General features: G+C 46.0%; 1 protein-coding gene across 2 annotated transcripts in view; it reads right to left on the reverse strand.

Moving 5' to 3' along the window:
- The window catches only part of Megf8 (multiple EGF like domains 8), a 249501-nt gene that overhangs the window by 143571 nt on the left and 86515 nt on the right, over positions 1–19415 (reverse strand). For both annotated transcript variants that reach the window (XM_037413740.2, XM_075879436.1), the window contains exons 13-14: positions 14451–14642; positions 2164–2340 (exon numbers count right to left, since the gene is read on the reverse strand). In XM_037413740.2, the coding sequence (XP_037269637.1) occupies positions 2164–2340; positions 14451–14642 (369 nt within the window). The remainder of the gene's footprint in view (positions 1–2163; positions 2341–14450; positions 14643–19415) is intronic.

Raw genomic sequence — 19415 nt, forward strand, 5'->3', positions numbered from 1 at the left:
CAGATCACCATAACCGCTGTAGGTCGGAACGGCCAACATGACAGCAGGATGAGGGCGTTTCGGAACGGCCGAAAGCGTTTGGACTGCTTCCGTGAGTGCCTGAATCATTTGGGCGGCATTTTGCAGCAGCGTCTATGCGCCCGCTTCAAAGGAAGCTGTCGGTGCATTAGCGGCGCGTGCGAGCGATGGGGAACTGTCTCCGAGCTCGATAAGCGGCGGGGTTTCAAAATGGATACCGGCCGTCGCAACATTGGGGAGCGCCTGTTGTTCACAGCTGACTCTTGGGGCAGCTTCACGTGAAATTGCTAGGCTGCTTGCGGCTAGTGGTACAGGCGGGTGCTCGAAATGAGCTTGGCTGCTAGGTTTCATATCAGCCAGCGGAGAAAATTCAGCAATGGCTGAGGCCGCTGTGCCAATCTGCGCCCTGGAAGCTCCACTGAGAGCCGTTTCGGAGCGCTGTGACATGGAACTGCCATGCATTCCAAAGGGAGCAGTAGCAATCCAATTCGCCCACGTGCATTGTTCGGGTTGGGATATGGCCCCGGACCCAAAACACGCTACCTCTCCAGTGGGAGCTGTTACGTAGCGCCTCGTGTGATCCTGACTGGGGCTTGTGACATGTGAGGGTGCGCGATTGTGATGCTCAAGGGGGGCACTGGCCCTGTTCTTGAGCAAAGCGGTATCTGCTAAAAGCGTGAGCGGACAGAACTTACGCGGAGCAGACATAACACGGGTAAACACGGCGAGCGTGATTCGCAAAGGCGGGCTGACTCGGCTAAGACTAATCAAAGGCTTAATAAGCCTTTGATACCGTGTTGGGCGCCAGTATGGTGACCCCGCTACTAACTGCAGCGAATGATCACCGCGGGTTCACGCTTAGCGAGCCAAAGGGCCGCGACTCCGCCACCTACTCGCGTGTAGCGCACCGCTCCGCGCGCACTCAACTAATAAGGCGTTTAGCGTGGTGCGGCGAAACAGACAGTGTTCCAATACAAAAATACACAACACTTTATTGCCCTTGGCGGCCCCTGAACAACAGTACAACGTCCGCTCCCAGGGCGCGGGGAGCAAAGGCACCCGCACGCGGACGTTCACAATAAGGGGAAACCGCGGGCACGTCGCAGCTGGCAATGGCGAGCTTTGACACGCAGGTCCGGAAAAGGTCCGTCGCGGCTATGCTGCGCACTCTCACAATGGCCACTGGGCCTGGTCGCGAGTGTTAGGGCAAACCTCGTACGCGTAGGCCTACGGCAAGTGCGGCTCGGTGTGGTACGACCACTTCAAGCACTAGGCACCGCTGGGGGCTTAGCGTACGGTACCAAAGCTAGCACTCAAGTAAACACGCCTGCCGAGGTGCCAGAGGCCACCCCAGGCAGGCTACAGTCCGGCGATTCCCAAAGGGGACGCGGACGAAGGAAAACACGTGCTTACCCGGCACCGACCACGGACGAGAGAGAGCTCCTGCGACGCGCATGGAACACGTGCCGCGCACGCACGTGGCGCCATGTATCGTCACGCGCCGTTCCCAGAGTAGAAAAAGCAGGAGAGTGTGGCGGAATGCCCGCGAAATGGTCGCGGGCGCGCCTCAGATCCCCACAAAGTAAGAACTAATGATTGAAAATGTTTGTGAAGCGGCAAGCCTGTTACTTGTGCTTTCTAGATAACACTATTCCACTAAGATGTATTGCTGCAATAGTGTTAGAATGCATGCTCGAAGAAACACCCATATGCATAAAAATTAGAAAGAAATCACAGTTTTTTTAAATACAAAACTTTGTTAGGTTGGGTTTGGTGCCAGGTAAACTTTGTTTCTTCAGGTTGATAAAAACATTGATTCGTATGGGTAGCTATTGAGGAATAGAAATTTCTTCATTAGATATGGAACTTTGTAAAACAGAGTTTCATTAGATCCAAATTTCAACTGTATTTCACATCAATCGGGAGAGAGAAGAGTTGCACAGCATTTGGGAAGCTGTTCGGGTTTCTCAAGGCCAGAAGTTTTAAGAACTCTCTTTTGTCAAAAGAAAAGCTTTGGTTTCCATAGTATTTATCAAAAGGCTCATTTATGTCTCACAATAACTTTCTACTAACTGCTAAGCTTTTTGAAAGGTACTTCTACCACCACTACCTCATACACTGCCATGCAACATAGGTGTAACATACCTAGGATCACCAAAGTACCCTGGCTGGCAAGACTCGCAATGTTTCCCACGGGTGTTGTGCAGGCAGTAGCAGTCCCCTGTTGTTGAGTTGCACATGCCTCGTGTGGAATCACCATGTTCATTGCAGGCGCACTTTCGGCAGCCAAAAGGACTGGTAGCATTCCCGAAGCTCCCTTTCCTGGTTGGTGGGCAAAAAAGAAGAAGGCACATGTGAGCTGTTGGAAACTTGATATTTGAGACTTAATGTGTCCACTGAAGTAAGTAAAGTTTTATCACAAAAAGATTTAGTATGGTGATGTTATGGAGCACCATAGGTGATAGTAGTTGAGATGAAGGCTGGAGTGAATGCCAAAAGCTTAGATTTTCATACAATAATACCTAGAGGGGAACCTGGTGCTAGCGCCTGCGTGGGCTCCTTCAGCAGCGCTTGTACCCTCGCGGGAATTATAGGAAGTACAGGCTTTGGATCTGCTTCGGATGGATTACCTTCTTGAGATTCGCGACGCTTGTTTGCCAAGTGTAAGACAACATGCTATGTAATTATATCTAACTGAAACTTGCTTCATTATTTTCTACGTACATTTTGTTGCAAAAAGTTTTTTGCGACCATGAGGTAAAAGTCAAACCTGGACAAACTTAACCACCAGGGTATGCATTACTCAGCCATTGCTTTCCAGATTTGGAATCAAGATATAATTAATTCTTTTTTACAGCATTTGAAAACAAAACATTATTATCTTGCCCTCGAAAGTATTCATTATCAATTTATGAAAATAATAGTACAGTATTAAGTGACAAACACTTAACGTTTAGCCTGCTGCGATACCAGGTGTGTTCGTTCAAGTTGTCTGCCCGCAACGCACCTCTCATTTTGTTGCGAAGTCAAGTCAGAGGAGCGTGACAGTGCGTCTACTTTGCTTCACCGTTGTTTAGCAGTCGATTTAAACAAGTTTTGCCCTGAAGCAATTATGAAAAAAACGTGAACTCGATGCAATATCCCGCACTGGCATGGAACGCTACATCTATGCACAGCGGTGAGTGGACAACGCTTCGCTTAAACTGTCAAATACAACCTGTAAAGCTCCAACGTCACAGCAAATATCATACCTAGTGGTCTTCACCCTCTTTGAAGAACAAAAGCACTGCTTCTGTGCTTTGCACCGCACCCCACTACCTACGCTGCGCGAAGAACCAAACTAAATCTGTAGAAAAAGATTAGTAGAATGTTTGCAAGCTAACGTAATCCAATCCAAAGCCTGTACTTCCCATAATTCTCATGGAGGTACACGATCGCAGCGCCAGATTCCTCTCTAGTTATTTTTGTATGAAACTCTAGGCCAAAGGTCAGTTCAAACTACACTAACTTTATATGTGGAACTCGTGGGAACAAAACTGGTGTACAAAACACTGTAGCATGCTCAGACATGCCTCAATATAATAATGCCATATTTATAGAAAAAAAGCTAGTTTAATCTCTAAAGTATAATCCTCTCAAGTTTCTGGAATAATTCAGTACCCCATTAATAAGCATGCTGAAGTACAGCAAACGAAGAAAAGTAGAGTAGTGTGACTGCTCGCCAAAAGAGCAGAGAAGAAATCTAAGGTCTGCGAAAGATTTTGTCTTTCTCACACGTAGAGTGCACAATGACAGGAGAGTGCATGATGATAGTTCTGAGGATCATAGCGAAACGATGACAAAAAATTATGGCAGAATATGCAAGTGATCCGGCTTTCTATGATGCATGCATGCAGTGGTCTGCTGCTGAGCGAAAACCGGCACTGCTTCATAGGAGTGCAGTACTTGTTGCTGCAAGAAGCTGATTATTCATAGCTGGTCGTCTGCAGTGCTTTGCCAATTGTGCTCCTACAGTGCACCTTGCTGTCTCATACGTATGTATGTATTTGACATGAGAGTGTAGATTGAGATTCCCTTATGTCGGCATTGCTCTTAAGTGTGCGCTGGTGTGCACCATGAATCAATAATTGATTGATTGATTGATTGATATCTGGGGTTTAACGTCCCAAAACCACTATATGATTATGAGAGACGCCGTAGTGGAGGGCTCCGGAAATTTAGACCACCTGGGGTTCTTTAACGTGCACCCAAATCTGAGCACACGGGCCTACAACATTTCCGCCTCCATCGGAAATGCAGCCGCCGCAGCCGGGATTCGAACCCGCGCCCTGCGGGTCAGCAGCCGAGTACCTTAGCCACTAGACCACCGCGGCGGGGCCTGTGCACCATGAATCAACTGCAAGGCACTTGTGATGATGCGGATTGTGGCGCGAGGCCGTGACACCACAAGGAGGCAGTTGGTGGTGACGATCGTTGTGTCGCCTCAAGGACGATGGTGATGGTGAGTGTGGGGAAGAAAGAACGCAAACCGGGATGAAGTAGGAAGGCTCGAGCGAACTGGAGAACGAGCGGCATGAGAGTGGGCAGACGTCTGGAAAGGCAGTTTGTGGCGTTCGTGTGCTCGTGTGTCAGTGTCCGAGGTTCAGCTACCGAGCAAACAGGGCCCAAGATCCCATTCGTTCCTCAGTGCATCAGCCGCCTGGTGCGAATGTTCCAGCAGCACCGAGATTCTATTCATAACTCCTTCGTGTGCCAGTATCCTGGTGCGAGTGTTCCTGAGAGACTGGGACTCATGTTGTCAAGGAGCCTCAGCTGAAAGCGGCTGGCTAACCATGTCATGAGTAAGAGGCCATGAGGCAAGTGCCAGGCGCTGTAATGCAGCGTCCGTGCGCGAGATCCCCGATGGTGCGCATGCGCGCCACGTTTATGTAGAGATTAGATAAGAAGGCTGATGACACGTGATTCGAGCTGTGATGAAAAATCACAGACCATGAGCTGTCGCTGTGCCTTGGGGCTTCAAACTGCAAAGATCAGGAAGGTCAGCGTCGCTACCGCGACGGCAGCAGCAGAGCTTCTCGGTTCTGAGGATGTCGGCAAAGAAGCTTGATGAGTGGCTGTCGATCTCTGAAGACTTGAGAGAGGCTACCCGAACTTGTCACAACCTTTCACCGCAGTTCTAGGTGGGCAAACAGCTCTTCTGCTTTGAGCCAGAACAGATGCGGTCCGTACCACAGTCAGGACGCCGTTGACGAGTTAGGCGTAGCCTAACTGAGTCAGAGAAGATGACGAAGACCAAAACCTACCGGCAATGAGGTCGAGCGGCTCTTTCGGGGAAAGAGGATGACGACTGTAGGAACTTAGGGAGGACGTCGACAACAGCATCGATGAACCGTCGACACGGCAAGAGCACCGAGTCGACGTGGCAACGTAATGTGAACTGTAGAAACATTTTCTTAGCGAGATGCCATCTTGGATAGATGTAGAATAGGGCTAGAGTTGGCTCTAACGCATATTGTAGTTAGTTTTCGTTTCTGTCTGTAGCAGACTGGTGTATATATAGGTTGCTTTATTTAGTTATTTTTGGGTACTTAACGCGAATTCAGTGTATTAATGTGGTCCGTGCTTTGTATAAAGTGTGTTTGTTTTGCCATGCCCAACTGCCATCCCTCTCAATCCAGTCCCTTGCCAGCGCTTCCAAGATTAATCGTGACATTAATGACAAACAACTAGTCGGGTCCAGCAGCAACCAGGGAATCAACCAGCTGCTGTGACTCCCTGCACGTGACGATGAGTGCCACGGTGACCACGGCGACAGCCTCTTGAAGGAGGTGATCGCATAAGTGCTAGGCACATAACCAATTAGGTGGACAGTTGCCGAACATTATTTTGTCCATCTAAATATTGTGTAGCTTGTGTTGAACATAAGGTCGTCTATGTTGCATGATAATGACCCCGACTGCAGTGTCGTTTTCTGAACAGATCCTGGGCCCAAACCCAAACGCATTTTCCATTACAGCACTGTAAGGGTACTTCTGAGCGAAGCACTGAAGAAAAATGCACATAGGTTTGGGTGGAAACCTTATTTCGTTAGTAATATTGTAGGCATTTAATCATACAAAAAAACTGCGCAATAGATAGTTTGGCCCAGGGAATGAAGAAAAACATTCTTTATGGATAACCTGCAATTTAAAGTCGAGAGATAATAGAGGTGTGCCAGTTTAATATCTAAGCTAAAAAAACGCCAGACCTGTGCGGAACGCGCCGCACAGTCACAGCGAAAGCTAGAAGAGTGGCTTTTCAGAGCCTTTTCTTAACACTCTTTGGGCAACTGCTACAAGCACACTGTTGGGTACCTACTATGCTATAAATAATAATAATTTTTGTGCACTGGGCCAGCATTTGCTATGCTATCCTTCCATCATTCTTTGGAAAAGCGTGGCATCCACTACACAATTGTTAAGAATTTTGTGCAATTTTTTATGCAGTGGCTGACGACGATGAAGAATTATGCCTGAAGTGGGTATATGCCACAGTAATAGGTGATCAAGAACAAGTTTTCTTACGCGTTTGAGCATTGGACGACTCACTTGTTATGCCATTCGCATTGTATGATGCCTGGCTGTTCCTTTGATGTTTTAAAACGCTTTATTACTCATATTAACGCTATTCCTTTCGGAACATGAAGCCTGCCAAAGGCCAGTTTAGAAACGAGTTTCAAGCACTGGCGTGGTTCAGTGGTAGAATACTGTGCTGGCACGCAGCGAACCTAAGTTCGAATCCCATTGTCTCACTGGTAATTTTCATTTACTGAGTTTTTTTTTTTTCTTTCGGTACTGGTTACGGACACCGGCAGCGGTGGTAGCAGACAACTACAGCACCGCACGTGACCCGTGTTCTGATCTCATAACATCTTTCGCGCTAAAATGTACACAGAAGGCTGAATGTCACCACATCAGATAAAGTGCGAGAAGGAGAACAAAGAGAAAAAATTAAAGATGAGACAGAAGAATCAAGAATACTGTAGCTAGTGACAGCCTTATAAAATAATACAAGAGCTATACAATGCCGCTCCGTAACTGGGCATGCTCGAAGTCTCAAAACTGGCATAGCGAGTCAAGCCAATTCAGCATGAAATATGATCAGTGGCACAAGAATAAGCTGTGCCATGCATTTGTATATCATAACACTACCATAGTTACTTGAAACTAGGTCTAGAACAAATAGAGGCTGACTCCCTGAATATTGTGCTCTTAGATGAATGGATGGATCGAAATAACTTTAACGAGAGGTCCTGCATGTTTTATATACCTGGATTAAGATCTCCCATGACAGGAACTTGAGATCTGTCTCAACACCTCTTCGCAGGCCTTCGAGGCTCTCGAGAAGTAAAAAAATATATATTCTATTACACACCAACCAATATCTTTTGAAAAAAAAAAAATTTGAATACAAAACACCTATTTATAATAAATAAACCCATGATGTGTCACATCCCCATGAGCAAAAGCATGGGCTTTAACATACGTATATTATAGAGCTGTGTAAACAGCAAAATTTTGAGTGCGAAGCGAATTCGAATATTGAAGTGAGCGCAAATCAAATCAAATATTTCTCGAATACAGTTAAACCTGGATATAACAAATTTGATAAATTCTCGCAAAAATTCATTATAAAAAGAATTTCGTTATAAGCAAGTTTGGTGCAAATATTTGAAATAGAAACGCACAAATTAAACAAAATAGACACTGAAGGCAGAGCTAACCCAAAACACTTATTTAACGTTACTATTGTGATGCAGTAACACTCTCCACGAGTTTTCGCCATAGCCACCATGTCCCGTAACAAGTCTAAATGTACAAATTGCCCCCGTGCATAGTAACTTTCACGAGCGGGTAAAAGCGCGCGAGCGCTGCTGAAGCACAGATCGAATGAGTCTGGCCATCTCAGTAGCTTACAAACTGCATAACATAACAACTCCCGCGTGTTAGAACTGCCGTCGAATGCTCAAACAAAAAGTAAACCACCTGTCTTGAACGAGCATGAAAAAATGTGGGGGTGGGGATCGCTTGGATAGCAATAATGAACTCTGATTATAAGGGCGGTCGCGATCACTGGCGCACTTGCTATATCGGCAAGTATCAGTGCACTTTCAATGTGAAGGGACTGTGTGAAAGGAGCACTTCTCCCTGGAATGGCCATATTTGCTATCATCAGCGTTTCGTTCCGCGATATCCGATCCCAAAGAGTTGGCTGACAGCCTTACTTCGTACAACATCACAATTTTTTGCGATTGCATTCACTGCATTGCATTCAACGTGCCGTCATGTTGTTGCGAGAACTAATTAGCCAATCGCGAAAACTACGAGCCGCGAACTCGCACTGTGGCAAAAGACGAAAGCGCGTGACAAGATGACCTCTGAAGGTCTGTGATCACCATGGTCTCAGACAGTTTCCACCAGCGCCTATTCTGACATCCCCTCGGTGATGGCGAAACGGTTGTCTGCATTTAAAAAAAAGCAAAAAAAAGCAAACCTGAACGTCGTCGGGGGGGACACTATGCGCACGCAGTGAAACCATGCACGCGCGCACGGTGTTGAAAACGAAGAGCGAACGACACGGACACAGACACGGATACCGTGGAAAACTATTCAATAAAGCACCCGTGCCTCGCCGTGGTGGTCTAGTGACTAAGGTACTCGGCTGCTGACCCGCAGGTCGCGGGATCGAATCCCGGCTGCGACGGCTGCATTTCCGATGGAGGCGGAAATGTTGTAGGCCCGTGTGCTGAGATTTAGGTGCACGTCAAAGAACTCCAGGTGGTCGAAATTTCTGGAGCCCTCCACAACAAGGTCTCTCATAGTCATATAATGGTTTTGGGACGTTAAACCCCACATATCAATCAATCAATAAAGCTCCCTCCATGTGCAACGTGGCCCCACATATGTGAAGCTAACTAAAAGCGTGGTACACGGGAGGGCAAGGTTGGCGAGGCAGAGTGGGAGTTGCGGAGCAGGAAGCATGTGCGCGGAAAACCGGAGACAGCGAGAGAGCAGAAAACGAAGCGCGAGAAATTTCTTTTTTAGCTCTTTCTTTTCTTCGGGAGAGTCAACGACAGCCGCGACGCTTCGGGTTTTTCTTATCTTTGTGACTTCTACATGTGCTCTAGGAGGCCTTGTCAGTCGTGTTTATCTCGTTTCGGTGATCACTTATCGCGTCCGCAAAGCAAGTCGGCGTTCACACTGCGGTGCTACTACAATGAGTTCATTTTTGCTTGCAACGAAGAAGCGGAAGCAGTTTTCGCAAAGCGAGAAAGTGGATATTGTTCGGCAACTGGAAGGCGAAAAGCAGGCTGTTGTGGCCAAAGAACTTGAAATGCACGCGTCAAAAAAAAAAAAAATCACAGACTTCTTTAAGTAAACGTGCACTTTTTGGTGTTCACTTGCGCATTTGTTTTTTCTTGTGAAAAACGAGTTCAAGGACCCATCGTTGTAAAGGAACTTGAAATGCACGCGTCAAAAAAAAAAAAAAAAATCACAGACTTCTTTAAGTAAACATGCACTTTTTGGTGTTCACTTGCGCATTTGTTTTTTTTTGTGAAAAACGAGTTCAAGGACCCATCGTTGTAAAGGTAAGTCGTTTTTGTCGGTGCAAATTAAGTATTTATGGTTAATTTTTGGGCTTTCACTATAACGACCTTTCAAAATAACTAACAAACTGCCACAGCCCCCTGAAGTTCGTTATACTGAGATTTTACTGTATTTGCCTTTAGTGTCCCTCTGAGAGTGACATTTCCTGAAACAAAAAAAAAAAGGTTTGATATATATTCATACAAATATGGTAATAGCAATTCTTGAGGTCTGTTATCACCCACCACATTCCCTTGGTGGCTACAACACAGTGTTGCTAAGCATAAGATAAGCAGATAACTAAACTTTCGGAGGTAAAAATGTGTTTAAATATAGAACGAATGTAAGCTGTAAGTAGGTATTTAAAGGCACCATGACGCCTACTTTTCGATCATAATCTGTGTTAAGTGGGTTAATCTTTGTACATTCACAAATAAACTGGCACAATTTGAGCAAATTTGGTGAAGCATCAAACTCATGATTGAATGTTTTTATAAACACGCGAGTAGCCTCAGTCGGGCAACACAGAAACACTCGCGAGCCGTGGTGCAACAAGCAGCTAGCTGTGCGAGAATCTGCATACCCGCAAACTTTATTGTATCCTGGTCACTTGTGTTTGAAATCCAAGAAATTTTAGTAAGCATGTGAGAATACTGAATTTTAGTTTCGAAGTGAATCCGAAGCGAATAGTGACTTTGGTCGAATAATTTCAAATTGAATTTGAATAGTATATATCATATTGCCACATTCCTTTCCTCAAGTTTTGTTATTGCCCCGTTACACTATGTTCAGCGCCATACGCGCCTATGGTGTTAGAGAAGCTTCGAGGCTGTAGTAGATCGTTTTGTTAAGATTACGCCCACCTCGCGAACTTTTCAGATTATTTTGAAACGTACATAGCCGCTAGCAATAACACTAGTTCGATGGCAAGTGTATAAATGCCAAACACGCTTCGCCGCTTGTCAGTTGATCGAAGGCAGACGCCCTGTTCACCGCTATCACTGCCAGTGCCTTACTTTCCTTTTGCGTGGCCACAAGTTCGGCCCGAATAAACAGTTGCTTCTTCGACGTGGAGTCTGCTCCCTTTGTTCATGTATCGACCCCGTGACATCTGGTGGGTGTGCTGCTTCGTACACGTACCGGACAACCCCATCAACCCGTGAACCCAGCCCATGTCGCGAAGAAGACACAGACGCCCGACCCGAGCACCGAAAAAGCCACAGGCAGCAGGGTTTACCTCCGAAGTATGGGCCTCTACAAGACAAGGCTCAGAAGATTAACGCCATGATTTGACTGCGACAATGATGACGACTGCTGCGCCACAGCCCGCTATCATGATGCAACAGCCAAGGGAACCACCGATTTTTCATGGGTCCTTGTTTGAAGTACCGGAAACTTGGCTAGAGTCCTACGACCGAGTGGCCGCCCTCAACCACTGGGACACGGAAGAGAAGCTCCGTCGCGTCTAGTTTTATCTGGAAGACGCGGCAAAGACTTGGTGAAGAGGAAGCTTGGGATAGAGAAAAATCAGATGTATGCACTAAGGGACAAAGAAGACAAAATAACTACCAATATGGATAGGATAGATAAAATAGCGGAGGAGTTTTACAGAGATCTGTACAGTAGCCGGGACAACCATGACCTTAATGCTATAAGAACTAGCAGTAACTCAAATGACACCCCACCAGTAATGATAGAAGTCAGAAAAGCTTTGGAGAGCATGCAAAGAGGCAAAGCTGCTGGTGAGGATCAGGTAACATCAGATCTGCTGAAAGATGGAGGACAGATTGTGTTAGAAAAACTAGCCAGCCTGTTTACGAGGTGTCTCCTGACGGGAAGAGTACCAGAGTCTTGGAAGAATGCTAACATCATCTTAATACATAAGAAAGGAGATGACAAGGGCTTGAAGAATTACAGGCTGATCAGCTTGCTCTCTGTAGAATACAAGCTATTTACAAAGGTAATTGCTAACAGAGTAAAGAAAACATTAGAATTCAATCAACCAAAGGAACAAGCAGGGTTTCAAACAGGCTACTCAACAATTGACCACATTCATACTATCAATCAGGTAATAGAGAAATGCTCAGAGTATAACCAACCACTATACATAGCCTTCATAGATTACGAGAAGGCATTTGATTCAGTAGAAATATCAGCCGTCATGCAGACACTGCGGAATCAGGGCATAGATGAAGTATATATAAAAATTCTGGAAGAAATCTACAGGGGATCAACTGCTACCATAGTGCTTCATAAAGAAAGCAACAGAATACCAATCAAGAAGGGTGTAAGGCAGGGGGACACAATCTCCCCAATGCTATTTGCCGCGTGCTTATACATAGGAGGTTTTCAGAAGCCTAGAATGGGAACAGTTAGGGATAAGAGTTAATGGAGAATACCTTAGTAACCTGCGCTTCGCCGATGACATTGCATTGCTGAGTAACTCAGGGGACGAATTGCAACTCATGATTACGGCGTTAGAGGTGGGTCTTAAAATTAATCTGCAGAAAACGAAAGTAATGTACAACAACTTCGGAAAAGAGCAGCGCTTCGAGATAGGTAATAGTGCACTTGAAGTTGTAAAAGACTATGTCTACTTAGGGCAGGTAATAACCGCAGAGCCGAACCACGAGATTGAAGTAACTAGAAGAATAAGAATGGGGTAGAGCACATTCGGCAAGCACTCTCAAATCATGACAGGTAGATTGCCACTATCCCTCAAGAGGAAGGTATATAACAGCTGTATCTTGCCGGTACTTAGCTACGGAGCAGAAACCTGGAGACTTACAAAGAGGGTTCAGCTTAAATTGAGGACGACGCAGCGAGCAATGGAAAGAAAATGGTAGGTGTAACCTTAAGAGACAAGAAGAGAGCAGAGTGGATTAGGGAACAAACGGGGGTTAAGGATATCATTGTTGAAATAAAGAAGAGGAAATGGACATGGGCCGGGCACGTAACGTGTAGACAGGATAACCGCTGGTCATTAGGAGTAACTAACTGGATTCCCAGAGAAGGGAAACGGGTTAGGGGGAGACAGAAGGTTAGGTGGGCAGATGAGATTAAGAAGTTTGCGGGTATAAATTGGCAGCAGCAAGCACAGGACCGGGTTAACTGGCGGAACATGGGAGAGGCTTTTGTCCTGCAGTGGACGTAGTCAGGCTGATGATGATGATGATGACATTTGAATAGATGCTTTTATGGCTTAGCATTCCTCCAATACAGTGAAACCACCTTTACAAGATGTTACATGTGGACTAATATACACCTACTATTTGTTCATTTCGAAAAATTTTCAACAATTCATATTCTAATTGAACAAAATTCGAGTACAGTGATATTTGTTTGAATACTCGAAGCATTAGAATATTCACACAAGACTTGAGCTTTCTTCAGTTCTGCACTAAAATTGAACCATTTGCAGAGGCTGAAACTTTGATAGAAGACACTCCCGTGACAGCAAGGAGTGATACACTCCTTGCTGTACAACAAGCTATAGTGAAAACTACCGGGAGGCAACAAGCACCTTTGGTAGTGACTTTTTGTACATTTTTTAGCTTACCAAGTCTCTCACGGCAAGAGTTGTGCTTTTGGCAGTGTGAAAAGACAATTTTACAAGAAAAACTGCTTCAAAAAGCGCAGAACAAACCAAGTCAAGTGACAAGTCGTAAAACCTGAACTAGTGCAATTATTCCCATAACTTTTCTTTTGCAAGTCTGACATGAGCTGATTTATCTCTAACGCAGCTACACACCTTTGGGCAACTTTATTATGCAATTCCATGCTGAACGAACCCTTGATACCAATGATGTTGAAGGCAGCAAGGAAAGTTAAGAACAGAGGTAGTTGGAAAACATATTGGTTATTTGGCTATTACAGCACAGTTTACATTCATGTTCCAGGAAAAAAGCTGTGGCAGTGCATGAAGAACACTGCATGAAAATGATTGAGATAGGGGCTGCAAATTTGTAGTGATACCTTCTGCTGAATTCGGCACCACTTTTACCATTGACTGTTAAAGATCTCACCGATCCAGTTGATAACAAGGGTGAAGGTTTGCTCTGATGACCACCAAAAAAAAAAGAAAACTAAGAACATTACAAGAAAAAAAAACATCACCATTAACAATGTGGCCCAGGACAGCTTATACTACAATGTGTGTATGTGTGTGTGCACATGTGTGTGCACACACGTTCATGCATGCATATGTTTACACACAGCATTTATACATAGCAAAGTGCTTCTATAATCAAGAGTCTGAAGGAATTCAGTGGTCGGAGAAAGACATAGTGGAATAAAACAAAAACGCTGATCAGGGTGAAATGCACAAAACTTTTTAAAAGACGTTTCAGCTCCCTTCACAGGAGCCTCGTTCACAATTCCAGCAAGGCGTTTTTAAACATTGCCCATATTCCCAATGATCACTTTCGATGATGCACACTTTCTTTTTCATAATATTTTGAATGAATAGCACAAAATGTATCAGTGGGCAACAGCATTTCAGGAAATGTGATAAAGTAGGGCTTGACCAAAGGGCAGGTTTAGCACTACGTTGGAAATACCTATACTCATTGATGCCCACGTGTCTTGAACTAGACATGCGAAATTTACATTATCTTCATAATAGATGATCAAAGAAGATGACACTTTTTCTTTTGACCACCCAAACAAGCAAGCCACATATTTTTTTTGTTTTTTGGTGATATTCCAGAATGTAAGCATAGCGATTATTAAAATATTCTGACAGCGGATGGTAATAGGAAGGATTAATGACTGGGGTTGTCAAACAGCCACACAAGACCTTCGTACCTGCACAGGTGGCAGTGGTCTCCCTCGGTGAGGTTGTGGCACTGATCACAATGCCCCACTCCCTGCTCACAACTACTGTGATTGTGGCACCCACAGTCGATGTCGCAGCGTGGCCCTGTCCAGCCCAAATGGCAGATGCACTGAAAATCAGGGGCCTCCGAACAGTGACCATGAGCACAATGCTCAGCACACCTGGACAGACAAGTTCAAATATTACAGACATCGCGTGAAAATCCTTATGCAGAGCACAAGCTCATTAACACTCGCATGTAACGAGAAACAAAAACACAATCGATTAGTGCTAACCTCTTGGAAGCTATACACAATCTTATTTCACCCTATCGAAGTTTAAAATCACTCAAAACAGCATAGAGATTTATTCACTACAGTTGAACACCGATTATACGACTTTCAGAGGGCCACGCAAAACTGTCGTGTGATCCGGGCGGCGCATAACCGAAAACTAAGAATATAGCAATGAAACTCAGCCTTGCCCCAGAAAATGGGTATAGACTGCCTGAATAAGCTCACGGCACGACCTCGTGCTTCTGCTAGAAAGGTAGATTAAATTATTCTTGCCAGTGACAGTTAATGGCAGCGTAATTTAGTTAAAAGAGGTGCAAATGAATTTGTATTCTCAAGTTTTAAAAAAATTGAATTCAACGGGCATGTTTCTACCAAAAAATTCGAAAATTCAAAACTTCAAAAATTGCCTGCATGTGAAAACGAAACCAAAACCGTATTGCCAATAGCCTCCCGTCAAAACAGTCAGACACAGTGTCATCACTATCACATAATGGCAACCGACCATGACTGTGCGTAGAATGCTTTCGTGTGCAACTGAGCTATGCACGTTGTAATTAGTGGCCTTGTAAAGTGCAACTAGTGATGTCCCACTGTTAGTATGAACGTCGACGTCAAGTGAAAGTAATCTCACACAGTGAAAGCAGCTGCGCCGCGCCCTTCTGTGTTTGCAAGCCTGTGACTGCGAGTGTGACAAGGGCAGAAGATCAGCTGTATGTCAACCAGAAATTGTTTACATGGGCCAAAAACGTGAAAATATGAGCTTTTCGGCCGGCTGGAGCTACTTTGTGTGGAAGGAGCTTGCTTAGGTAATGACTCCAGATACATACACACGTGATTGTGGCGTGTGTACAAGCGCATGAACTTCCAGGAGAATAAATTTTCCATTTAAGAAAACATCTGTCTCGCTCTCTACTTTTCTGATGGTCAGCATAGGGAAACGCAAGTTTGTATTTTGCAATCGTGAATATTTGTTCCACGCTTGATTTGAATAAAGGCATTCTTTTTTCTTTTGGACAAAATCTGAATGTCGTCGTAAGATGCGGGTCAGCATAAAACTGTGCCGTATAACCAAGATTTTTAATACATTATTGCTATGGAGATGTTGCCAGAACCTAACCGATTCGCCGTAAAATGTGGGTCGTTGCAAAACTGGGGGACGTATAATCGAAGTTCCGCTGTATACAGTCGAGCCCACATATAACAGCCCCACTTAAAATGAACTTTCGCTTAAATTGAACAATATCCGCATGACCGTGAAAATATACATTGCTTCAATGACACAAAATTGCACTTACAACGAACGTCTCCGAGCACTGCCGATCGGTTACAGCGAACGGAGTCGGCACTCTGCCGACTTCCCGGGAAACCACTTTCGACCACGGATGAGGCATCAGTGAAGTGCCCATAGATTCGTATTATTAAACGCCGACCCTGCCTCTGCGCCCCTCTAGTTGCCGCTCTCCCCAACTCTTTGTTACGCACCCTTCCGTCCTTTGTCCCCCCGCTACTCTTAGTACCCTGCATCGCCTGACATGGTCCGTGTTTTCACACTGCCACTCATCTTTCGAAGACCGGTCAGCCATCTCCCCTGTTTTTTATCGCTGATACTGTCGTTGAGGTCGCCGGCCTAGAGTGACCAGACTATTTGCCAACATCATCTGTATCCGATCGTCTGCGCCTTGTCTTATCGTATCATTCTAGTGCACGCGCGTACAATACCCCACCCACTATGATATTTCGCGATTCTTTTCGTGTTTAGGACCTGTTCTCGCTCACTTCGCACTTGGCTTAGCATGCCCTCCTCACGTGTGGGTAAACGTACAAACGGCTGTTATTTGCGCGGAACGAATTGCGAAATATTGAAGTCGGTGAGGCTACGCAAACCCGCCGGCGCAAAAAAACGATTCTTTGACCACAGCCGCCGATTCTTTGACACCGCCGCACACACCGATCCTGGTGGACGTGCTTATACCTCTGCACACGCATTATATGTGCGAGTTGCGAGTTTTGCGGACCTTTCAAGCAAGCTGCCTGACCTGCCTCCTTCCCGCGTTTTTGGTTTTCAAGGTTGCCTTCCCACTGTATCCTCCCCTCTCTTAACTCTATCGCAACTCCTTGCCCTTCTCTCGCAAATCGCCTCTCCTCTCTTTACAAAACTCCTTCACCCGTCTCCACCGCTCCGCAACACCAGCCATGCTGACTCAAATTCAGAAGTTTTGTTTTCCGACTAGAAATGGGCCCAGAGCTGTACCACGTGTTCTGGCATGTGTGTTGCGTGTGCGAGTCTTGCTCGCTCTCGGTGTGCGTGTGTGGTCAGGATGGCGGACGGGAGGCCTTGCATGCTTTTTTCAGCCGCTCAACGAAACGTCGAAAGTGTGACCGCTTGGCTTGGGCGAAATATGCACGTTAAGTGATGCGGAGCGCTTCCTCATAGCTTTTGACCCCCTGGCATTCAGCTGTGGAGATGGTGAATATTTCGTGGGTGGAGGTGACGGCTACATGCACGTGAAACTGTTTTTGCGAGGCCAACTTTGTCGACGTCGGGCCCGATGCCGAGCATGAAGCTTCCGAACAGGACCACTCCGGCGGCGATTTGTGGCAGCGCATCATCAACTGTGACCTCGTAGAGCAGGTGGGACATCAGTCGTGATGGTTTAATTACGGCCGATGATGATGCCGACACCGCGGAACCATGCACAGATTAAGGCATTGTGAATTAAGCCCGCAGCAAGAGCGATTTGAAGGAATTGTATTGCGAGAACGACGAAACTTTAAAGCCAGTGCCTCATGCAGCTTGTGCCGCAGGCATCAGCGAAGAACACGCTGCCATTTTAAATAAACTCGAGACCGCCTTTATCGCTTCTGCTCTTCGAAACACATGTATCACGGACTTTTCTGGGTAAAACATTTTGTGTATTCATTCGCAACTTTTTTTGAAAGCTGTGTTTAATTTTCTACAAACTTCTAGAAGCAAACAAATGCGGCGTCAGGCTCAGATTCGTTATAAGTGGGCTCAACTGTATAGTTTTATATTATAAATGACATTCCTACACAGTAGAGAGTTATCTCTCACACAGTCTCACACATGTGCCAGATTGACAAGTGGCGCTGCCATTTCTGAGCATACACATACAAATATAAACTTTTGGCTACCTTATTACCTGCCACAGTGTACCCTCTCAGTTGACAGACAGTGTTCGTGTTGTGTCATTCTCCTGCGTCCAAGCCTGCAAGACTTACCAATGCCTTTTTAAAGGGACACTAAAGTCAAATAAGAATTTAAGTCAGAGTGAAAGCTCAATGTACGACAATAAAACAACAATATTATTAACAGCAGTGACCTACTTACCAAGAAATGAATGTAAATGCGCAAGAACACATGCGCCATGAGTAGGACATTCGCAAAATGATCCCGATGACGTCACACTTACCACCTACAATTAATCACTAGTAATTGAACTAGCTGTACTAAATAAGGAAGCTTCCATGCATCAAAAGACAAAATAAAATACTGCTTGTTTGTTTCTGTTTAATTCATAATGTAGGGAACTATGCGAACGACGACGAAGCAGCATGAAACGGCAAGCCACAGCGTTGGTGCACGCGCGACCCGAGCTTGCGTTTGTTTTTGTGTTTTCGGCCTGTTGGCGTTCCTCGCTCTTCTGGCGTTCCTCGGCCTTCCAGTAGGTCTGTACGTGAATAAACTGCGTGACATCTGGTGGAGGTGTGTGGACTCCCGTACAAACCTGGAACTTCGCTCCCGTAAGCTTCCCCCTCTACGTGACACGAACATGGCCACCGAGACGCCTCTCCAGGTGGGACCTTCGACCGTCCATGTCACTTGCGGTGCCGTGTATCCTCAACGAGACCCTCCTATCTTCACGGGCTCCACTGAGTCGGACGTCGAAGATTGGTTGGCGAGGTACGACAAAGTCGGCGCAAGTAACAAATGGGACGACCCAAGTAAGCTTGGCTACGTCACATTCTACCTTGCGGACACCGCGCAACTGTGGTTTAATAACCACGCAGCTGACATTACTACGTGGTCTGCATTCAAGACGGCTATTACGGACGTCTTTGGACGACCTGCGGCACGCAAGCTTCAAGCCGAGCACCGTTTACGTCACCGTGCGCAGCAACCAGGCGAGACCTACACGGGCTACATTGAAGATGTGTTGCATCTATGCAACCGCATCAACTTTACCATGCCTGAGGAAGAAAAAATCAGGCACATATTGAAAGGCATTGACGACGGCGCCTTTCAGATGTTGCTCGCGAGAAATCCCCCCACCATTGCTGTCCTCGTTTCCCTCTGTCAAAGCTTCGATGAATTGCGTAGGCAGCGTGCAATTGCTCGTCAAGCCATCACGACGCCAGACACACTCGCAAGCTTGCACCTAGCTGCCCATCCTACCGACCAGCAGCCGCTGCTTTCGACAATCAAGGACTTCGTCCGCGAAGAGGTAGCGCGCCAGCTGTCACTGCTGCCACTGACACATGAGCCCACGCAAGCTTTGGCACCGGACCTCCAACACGTCATTCGGACCCAAGTCGCTGAAGCCCTTCCGCCGGTGCATCAGCAACCACCAGTCACAACGCCTCTCACGTACGCCGCCGTCGCTGCTCGGCCTACGCAACAGCGTATGCCACATGCTCAAC

This window comes from Rhipicephalus microplus, chromosome X (genome assembly GCF_043290135.1).
Source record: "Rhipicephalus microplus isolate Deutch F79 chromosome X, USDA_Rmic, whole genome shotgun sequence".
Classification (NCBI taxonomy): Eukaryota; Metazoa; Arthropoda; class Arachnida; order Ixodida; family Ixodidae; genus Rhipicephalus; species Rhipicephalus microplus.